This window comes from Gekko japonicus, unplaced genomic scaffold, assembly GCF_001447785.1.
Source record: "Gekko japonicus isolate JY-2015 unplaced genomic scaffold, Gekko_japonicus_V1.1 scaffold880, whole genome shotgun sequence".
NCBI lineage: Eukaryota > Metazoa > Chordata > Lepidosauria > Squamata > Gekkonidae > Gekko > Gekko japonicus.
In genome coordinates, this window is record NW_015170917.1 from 48,121 (window position 1) to 57,935 (window position 9,815).

General features: G+C 43.3%; 1 protein-coding gene across 1 annotated transcript; it reads right to left on the reverse strand.

Moving 5' to 3' along the window:
- Positions 1 to 362: 362 nt before the first annotated feature.
- On the reverse strand, positions 363 to 9,600 carry MFSD4B (major facilitator superfamily domain containing 4B). Its single transcript, XM_015418753.1, is given in 5 exon segments — positions 363 to 2,729; positions 2,732 to 3,535; positions 6,385 to 6,501; positions 7,905 to 8,073; positions 9,316 to 9,600. Coding segments are annotated over 5 exon segments (1,749 nt in total). The 5' UTR covers positions 9,592 to 9,600; the 3' UTR covers positions 363 to 2,346.
- Between the last annotated feature and the right edge of the window lie 215 nt (positions 9,601 to 9,815).

Genomic DNA, 9,815 nt, shown 5'->3' on the forward strand with positions numbered 1-9,815 from the left:
CTGCAACCTACTTTTGATAACGGGAACACCAGTTTGTGATTATGTTGGCATTTGCCATTAAAAGGTGGGGGGGAGTGAGCAGTTTCACTGAGCACAGCTACGACCTTGTGGTCTCTAAAATGTCTCTTTGGATCGAGGGGGACAGATCCTACGTACTATAAGAGCAGCTCACAGAAGAGAACCTTCCCACGTCCAGTGTTCCCTCTAAGCTGAGTTAGTGTGAGCTAGCTCACAGATTTTTAGCCTCCGGCGCACATATTTCTGTCTGGGCGCAGGAAGGATGGCTCCAGAGCAAACTAATTTTATGCAGCAGCCAAATCGCTGGCTCACAGTTTTAATGCCAGAAGCTCACAAAGTAGAATTTTTGCTCACAAGACTCCGCAGCTTACAGGGAGCACTGCCCACCTCCCCTTTCACATCGCAGCCTGCTATACTCTACTTGTGGGGTTCATAGCAGACCCTAGGGAGAAAGGGAGGCACTGTGCGGGGGGAGGGGGGGAATCAGCAACAGCCTAATGTAAGTAAAAGTACTGCTTGTGTGAGCAAAACTAAGCCTAGGCTCCAATACATCAAATCAAGAGTCATGGTGCATTCCAGCAATCAGTACTAAAATTCTAGACGTTCATTCGAACTGAACTTTACTATATGTAGACTAGACACTGCTCTTTACAGATCTAGCCACTGTAAAATGTTTTAATTTTTAAGCACATAATTGTACAAATGTATCCTCATGTTTAAAAGTTTGATATTTCACCAGCTTTTTAACACCAAAACGCTTTACTCTATTTTCAAAACATCCTCATGAGGTAGGTTCTTTATATTAATTTGACAGTACTTTCCAGCAAAAAGTAATGCTTGTCTTACAAACTGCAATTCCTCCAATATGTCTCAACAAAGTTCCACAGTATCTTGCCATTTAAATTTAAGGTCACTTACCTAGTAGTGTTGCTGTGATTACAGAAGCAACAGAGCATATCTGCATAGGGGCAGCTTATGCATAACCCTTTTCCACCCCCACCCCAATTCACTTCCCTGTACATCCCAACCCCTCAACGTTACCACGTATCTCTCTACTGGCCTCAGCACTAGTTTCTCTCAATGTTTCATGCAAGTTTTTCGTTTCACAGCAAGGACAAAGAGCTCCCACTTCAAAGCAACAAACCCCTTTGGTTCACATTCATTTGATTAAAAGAATACACAAGCAAATGTAAATTGCATGTTTTTTCCTTATTGGTTCTAGGGCATCAAGGTGGCCCTCCATCTCCAAAACTTGTTCACTTACAAAAGTTGTTGAAGCTTATGCTATTCAACAGAAATGGCTACAACATTAGAGTTTGTACTACAAGCATGTGGAAGTGCACTCCCATCCTTCTACGTTTTTTAAAAAAACCCTCCACATTCTGCATCTTTTATCAAGAATACTCCCTGACTGCTAAACGACAGACAGTGAAAAGAGTATCCTGTGGAGAGGAAGCCATGACATTTCCCTGCAGCAATTTATGGCACTTCCCTTCTAGTACAGCCTAGCATAGCACTATCACACTGTGCTGGCAGACAATAAGAAAATAATATGGACTTTTGGGCAAGAAACAAAACAGTGTCCCGTCCCCCCCCCCCTTAAAGGAGGAATGATACACATACAGGCTCCTCTTGCCCCCACAGAAGGTACCACTGAAATAAATAATGAAGGCTGCCTTGGTTAAACAACAGACCTTTGTGATTCAGCCTTGAAGCAGTACCATAAATGCTGTTGATTCTAAACATTTCATACAGCAATTATACAGCAAGAATGGCCTAGGCTAGCAAGAATCAAGTAGTTTCAAAAGGCAATACTTCTGAAATGTAATAGCAAGGCAGTTTTTTCAAACCACAAGAACTTTTTAAATAAAGGAACTTTTTCTCAGAGATTGTTGTTCAGTTCATCTCAGCAACTATATTTTGATAAAAATGGCACTCAGTGTCTTAGGAACACCCTTCCCAATGTTCTTAAACCTATCATAGCCATAACTCTGATTTAAACTATGGTGTGATGCTTACTTAGTAAAGGTTGCTCTGGTTGCCATAGAGCAAAAAGCCTGCAATGAGGTCTGCATATAAAACTGCCTATAAAATGACAACTGTGATGTTTTCAAAGTTCCCTGCATTTTAATTTAAATGTGACATTCAGGAAACATTGCGAAACCCTGCATTTTGCCATATAATGCCCTCCATTGCATAATTACTCTTTGGTACTTGCTTTCACACACAACCAAGAACCTTAACTGAGATTTGGCAAGTTTACCATAACTTGTTGAAACTTTTTAGAATGAAGTTCCTACTAAAATTCTTATTTTGTATGAGACCACCTTAATCATTTTTATCCCAGTCTGTACTGGAATTCTTTAGACTCGGGGTGCTGACCTCAAGCACAGGAGAAGAATTAAATGCTGTGTTTCCTAAAGAAGGATGGCCAGAACTGGCAGCAGAAGACTCCCCTTGGATCTTCTTGGATGTTTCTATGACGGAGTTCTTCAGAGTGACATTCATCTCAATTACTTCAAAGTCTACTTCATTCCATTCTCTGCCATCTTCATCTTCCTCAAGATGAGAGCTAGACAACAAGGCTTCCTGGACTTCACTGTCTCCAGGATCGTTTAGCTTCGCATCAATGGATGATGTGGCTAATTTATACATCACAGGAAACAGCACTGCTGTCATGACCGCTGCTCCCACAGAAGTATACATAAGCCCACTGCAGGAGTGCACATTCCCCCCAAAGCAGCCCCAATCACAAACATGGATGCAGCTTTCCCTTCGATGGTGGTATACTGTTCAAGCCAGGAAATGCCACTGGGGAAGATAGTAGCCATTGAAGCACCATACACTGCAGAGCCAAGCCAAAGGGAGAATGGGTGTGTACTGAACAGTGCCAGGAACAAAGAGGATACAGTAGTGCCTATGATACTCAGCAAGATCATAGTTCCAGGGTAGGAGCAGGTGGCACAACAGATTGCCAGTCCCCTGCAAGCTGCAAAAGCTCCCCAAAATAAAGAGTTCAAACCAGCTGCTTCACTCTCTTTCATATTAATGAAGTTTTTTGCATATGTAAAAATATAGGAACCATAAGTTACTTCTGCTCCTACGTAGCAGAAAAAAAATATGGAAAGCAGAATTACGAGGGCATAATGATATTTGGTGGACTGGTATTTCTGCACAGAAAGCTTTGTTCTGTCTCGAACATGACTTCTCTTCAAGTATAAGATAAGGAAAATCAATGCAACAACAAAGAGATAAGAGCCTATAACAACATACGTCCACACAAAGTTCATGTTTAAATGCAGCTTCGGCCCCAAAAGAGCAGCAGAATTTGAATTAAAAGAAGTCTGATTGTCAGCACTGCTGTTTAGACGGACGTCAGGATCTGTGGGAGAGCCGCTCAGTGCCATCTTGGCCAGGATGGGAGCCACAAAGGCACCCAGGGCAAAACTGAAGTGTAAGGCCTGCATATGAGGACCAACCTCTTCCTTCCATGTGGCCAAGGCAAGAACGTTGCCACCTGCAAAGGAAAGAAAAAGAGGCAGGGTCAAACTCTCAAGCACAGAATAGTTTCTTAGATCTCATACATGTCACTATGCAAGAGTCATCTGTCTCTGCTGGAAAAACCTGAAGCTTCTGGCATACTTACGTGCAGAAAGCTGGAGAAGACAGCTGAGTTAAACACAGAGAAATAGCTGCCACTGGCTAAGCTCTTTCTCTTTTCTCCTTAGCAGCTCATTTCCCCTATTCTTTCCCTCCCAGTTCCCAGAGAATACTAGCCAATAAGGAGACAGAGATGCAAAGAAACTGTGGATGGGCCTGTAGCTCCACCTTCCCCATGCCTCTTGCCAAGAACCCCTTCAACTCCCTCCGCCTGTCACTAAGGGAGCCTTCAGAATGGTCAACAGAGGGAAAAGGTCACTCAGCCAGAGGGAGCAGAAGATGTAGCCGGGTTCTTAAGTCGATTTCATCCATAAATACCAATGATGTAGAATAAAGCCAAGTTAAAGCCGAGTTCAGAAAGCATATTTTATTTAAACTACAGAGCTTAAAAATTATTTCCATAACATTCAGTACAGTAACTACAATGTTAATTGTGGTAAAGTTCTGTAGACATTTTCTTATTGAAAAAGATTTACTCATAAGTATTGAAAGCTTTTGAATTATTGTTCCAAATATTTGAGCTCAGGCAAAATCGGCTTGGAATAATTCCCCGCTGTCCTATCACATGCCTTCTAAGAAAAGTGAACATCCCTGAGGAGGGATCCTTTAAGGAATTGTGTCTCTAACAAACACACATCCTTAAGTGCCAAAACCTAAACCTGCAGCTCCTTCAGAACAGGTGTGAGATGTGACTGAAAAGGTTTCTTTTTTCTCACACTTTGCTGTCCCAGAGTAAATCTGAACCCAACTGTACAACAAGCTAAATTCATATGGGTGCAAGCAAAATACTTCTCACCCAAACATGGTAACACCAGAACTCCTAACCCCTCACTCAGAAAGTCATTTATTCACCTCCTTTCAGTTACTTGTCCTTACCAAATTCTGGGTCACATCCTGCACATCCTACACATCTCACTCCAAAGGGCAACACAGCAGCATTTAGGGATGCCAGCCTCCAACTGGGGCCTGGGAATCTCCCGGAATTACTGCTCATCTCCAGGCTACAGAGATCACTTCCCTTGGAGAAAATGGATGCTTGGGAGGTTGGACTCTTTGACATCGCATGCCACTGAGGTCCTTTTCTGCTCCAGGGTCCATTCCCAAACCCCCAGGAGTTTCCCAACCTGGAGCTAGCAACCCCTCCCCGCCTCACCAATGGCCAGGGAGTAGCTGGCAACCCTAGCAGCACTGGCTATTACCATGTCAAATCCTGACAGTTACAGCCCCTGCCAGCCACCCTCTGAAGTTCATTTCCTGTACAGTGTTATTTCCACCTCTACCCCTCATATTGCCCCCCTGCCACCCCACCCCCCCATTCAACTTCCATCTCAGGCCTTGGCACTTGGCTTCATTTTCTTTCCAGCAAAATTCTAAACACTCTCTTTAGCAATTTCAACATTCAGCCAGTGATATCTCCTGTCCCTTACCTGCTTCTTTGACCTTTACCTGTAGACCACGTTCACTATGAAAATAGGTTGCAGTGTTCTCCCAACCAACTATTTTTTCTTCTGTCCCCAGTCCTAGACCACTTCTTCATTTACACTCTTATGCAGCAGAGCAGTTCAGTCTCCTATTTGTTACCTGCCATCTTCCTAGCTAAGTAAAGAATGCTTTCCCAGTCAAAAGGCCATGTACACCTCCTTCCTAAGCACACCATCTGTGTTTCATCTATAGGACTTTCCTCTTCCAACAATAAAATCAAAACTCATTATCTAGCTCCCTCTACTATCCTTTCCCTTCTCTTCTACTCACATCATACTCAAATGTTTCATCTACAAAGATTCTTTTACTGTAGCAATCACAATACAGGTGTGTGTTTAATAAACTATCGAGACTAATTTAAAGCCAGTTTGCTGTAGTGGTTAAGTGTGCAGACTCTAACCTGGGAGAACAGCGTTTGATTCGCCACTCCTCCACACAGAGCTGCTGGGCAAGCCATAGTTCTGTTAGAGCTGTTCTTGAAAGAGCAGATTCTCTCAGAGCTCTCTCAGCCCCACCTACCTCACAGGGTGTCTATTGTGGGGAGGGGAAGGGAAAGGAGTTTGTAAGTCACTCTGAGACTTCGAGTGAAGGATGGATATAAATCCAATCTCCTCCTCCTCTTCTAACTTTTCAATACCATAGATTTGGACCAGATGATCAGATTTATTTCTCCCACTAAGAATCAATGAGGCACTCGGGTGCATTCCATTTCACTATGTGACTATATATATTTTTGGGGGGGTTACTCAACAGTACCTACACCAGTTAACACCAAATTAATTTCTTTGAGGTCCAGGTACATGGATTTTATCATGATTCAGAATTCTGGGAACTGAAAAGAGGACTGATGATGACCATCTGCTTATAAACAATCAGCCATATGATAGTATTCTAACCTTCCCATGGAGATTGACAGACACAAAAGAGTTTAACTTTGCCATGTTTGTATTCTTATTTTACAAAATGGCCCTGATCCAATTGTGCTAGGGGTGGCAGCTCCCGTGCTGCTAGCAGTTCCTGCTAGCAAAGGATGCCCTTTTCACTTCAATATACGCAGCTAGTCTGGAAATGCATCCCTCTGTGCACACAAATCTGCTCAGACCCAAAGTAATTACATTCAAGAGAGAGAGGACAGAGAACCGTGCCTAAAAGCTGAAGAGCTAACACACTGAACAGCACATACATGGATGCAGTAGTAGTACACTGATAGCTGGGATTTTTTACCTGTATCTAGGACTCCCATTGCAGAGCCAATGACAGACATCATTGCTGTCAACAAAAGTGCTTTCTTACACCACGGGATGACACACAGACCTATAGCTGTACCCAGCATAGACAATCCTACAAAGCAGAAAAAGTTTAAGAGGGGAAAAATCCACAAAAGTTGAGCATTGCATATTTAAAATAAAACCCCCACAAAGTCTCATTTTTAACTTCTAACACAACTTTATGCTTTTCATCATGTTTTACCCTGCCACTCCTGCATATGGGCAGCCTTCTCCCCTTCCCCAGTTTAGCCTCACAACACAACAGACATGGGAAGCAGATCAGGCTGACACAGAACAATTGATCCAAATTACCCAGTATGCATCACGATTCCACAGGAGTTTGGACCCAGCTATTTGGGTTCCTAGTCTAACATCCTAACCACTACACCAGAAATGCCATAAGTTGCAAGTGGATTTATGACCATTTATGCAGGTGGAGTGTCAGTATTAGAATATTGTATTTTATGGATTTTATGGATTTCAGTTTTATTGATTATGCTGTTTTTAACTGAATTTTTACTGTCTCTAAATGGTTTTGTATTAATTATATTGAATTTAATGTGTTGTCAATCACTTCAGGAACTTTTAGTTTAAAGGCAGTATACAAATAAACAACCTTGCCACTAACACGACAAAACTACACAAAATGTTGCTTTTGTTTGTATATTTGACACCATAAACCTACAATGACCATGACTAAAGCCTCTCTATGTGCAACTGGAAAGCACTTACACATGGAGGGGTGTGTCCGTCTTTCTGGCAGTAGCCACCCATGCTACCCTAAGGAGTCACCCTGATCTTCACAGTATGTGCAGAGAGCTGCTAGTGGAAGGACAGCCAAAAAGCCCCAGCCCACAAGAAGAAAATTAAACATAACAGTTTAGACCACAGCTAAGTTTAAGTAAAGCTGTTTTAATACATAAAAGTCTTAAGCAGAAATGTTCTGTATCAACTACACATTAAGAAGGAATCTTAGAAAAGGAAACTTGTTTTATAAAGACCTGAGAATTGAGGAGAAAAATGAAAAAAATATGCCTCATTAAATATTATGGTTCCCTTACTCACATTACTTTCTGTATCATTGCCTTAGTAGTTCCACTTTTCTAAGTCTAACGCACTGTATGTTATGTACTGTGTAACATCTGTTCTGGTGCTATACAATTTAAACTTTTTAATTTTCGTCAAGGAATATAGAATTACTGGCAAACTGTAAAAGACATCCTTTACCCTTTAATGGATACACATATGTAGGAGAGGGGAACCAAATCCAGCACCGGCCTCCTTTTCCTCTTCAGAACAGATTATTGGCAACGTTGCAGCTTTGTTTACCAGGCTGCATGTAGGGCATTCTCTAAGAGAACACCCATTTGCATCCCAGCTAGGGATGCAATGAAGCTGGCTTCCAAAAGCATAAGTATAGCCCTAGCTATTCAGGATCCCCATGTATAAGAGGCATGTGCATTCCTGTGTACTTACCCAAGAGAAGCTGAGCATTCATATAGTCAAAAAGTATCCCTCCAATCAGAGAACCACCAAAATAGCCCGCTGAGCGGCCCACAAAGATGTAGGATATTTGACTAACACTTCTGTTTACGTTTGTAGCCAGATCTTGAAACGTAGGCCCTAGGACAGCAATGGCCATACCCTGGAAAACAAAACTACAATTTATGGTAAATCAAACTTACCTATCACTATTAACAAAGACTTGAAGAAACAAGCTACAGCTCAGCAGTCAATGTACACCTCTTATAATCCTAGCACTTAACTGAAAGCAACTCCTATTGAAATAAGCAGGACAGTATGGGATTATACTCTAACAAAGACAAAACTGACTAGAAAAAACAATTAAAGTCCTATTACTTAGTGTAGGTGCAGATCCGGGAAGGGAGGGGAACAGTAAATAAATATTTTCACAAAACTTGCTCCCTCCCCACATCTCTATTTACCTCAAGGAATCTCTTCATTTTTCCTAATTATGATAAATATATATATTTTAAATAAAAACTACATTTGTCTAGATCCAGGAAAAGTCTATTCCTTTTCTTCTGCTATACACTACTTAAATCCACTTTAGAAAAAGAAATTGGAAATGCTCTGATTAAAGGTTTCATTCTACATTTCTGCAGCAATTTGAGTATTACTTATGGAGTACACAGTACACAAGCTCTAATGTTCGTTTGAGTCACTGTTTGGTTCCTTGAGCAGGTGGGGTTTTTTTAAAGGACATAGGAAGAACCCTGTCGGATTAGACTGGTGGACCATCTCCCAGAGCACCCCATTTCACACAGTGGCCAACCAGTTGCCCTGAAGGACCAAGTGATCTTCAAGGCCAATTAATCTGCACACAAAAGCTTACATACCTTGAATAAACCTTTGTTGGTCTTAAACGTGCCACTGGACTCAAAATTTATTCTAATCCAAAAGCAGTTCGCCATGCAACATTTCGAGAGAAGGGCTGCTCGAGCAGGTTCTCAAGGGTCAAGCACTTTAGGGGCAGGAAGGCCACACGACCTCGTGGTTCTTTTCTGTGCATTTAAATCGTTTCAGTCTTACACTTGATCATTATTTGATCTTGCGAGGGGGAGGCGGGAAAAAAAGCCTCGTATTTTAGAAGAGGCGCCCATTTTCCACTTGAGAAAAGAAGTTCCGTAGCTCTCTCCTATCAAGAGAGCGGAGTGGGCAGCACACCTGCTGACCGTCAATCGCTTCACCTCGAGGCTTTTGAAAGAAGCGGCTCCCAGCCAAAAGGCGATTGGGCCAGCTCGCAGCTCCCGGCTGCTCTCTGCGGATGTCAGCGGGCAAAACGGGAAGACGCAAGGGGGCAGCAGCCGGGGGCCCTTTCACGTATGCAAGCAGAAACACGCGCGTCACCCTGCCGCCTCCTTACCAGGCCTAGGAAAGCAGCACAAAGAGTCGCTGAAATGCACCACTTCAGCGCACGCCCCGGAGCCGCCGCCGCCGCCACTTCCTGGAGCTGCTCCTTGGTCAGCCCACCGCCTCCTGCCCGGCTTCTTCGGCCGCTCCTGTCAGCCACGATCACCTCCGGCTGAAGGGCGTCCCTAACCGAGCTCGGGCCCCGAACCAACTCCTCCTCTTCCTCATCCCGAGCCTCTTCCAGGCGGGCGAAGCGTACCCGCTTCTTCTTCTCTAGGGCCCCCGCCATCTCCGCCAGAGGAGCAGCCACAGTGACTCCTCCCAACCGCGTGACCTTACAACACGCCGGCCCACAGCATTTTTGCGCCTGAAGAGACAATCTTTATTAAGCCTACAACCCCCAAAAGGCCTTGCGTTGCGACTGTCTTCTGGCTAGGCCAACCTGCAGCCTTCCTTATTAGGTTGTTTAAACCTCATGGGGTCTATTGGTTACCACGGCAGAGGTGTGGAACT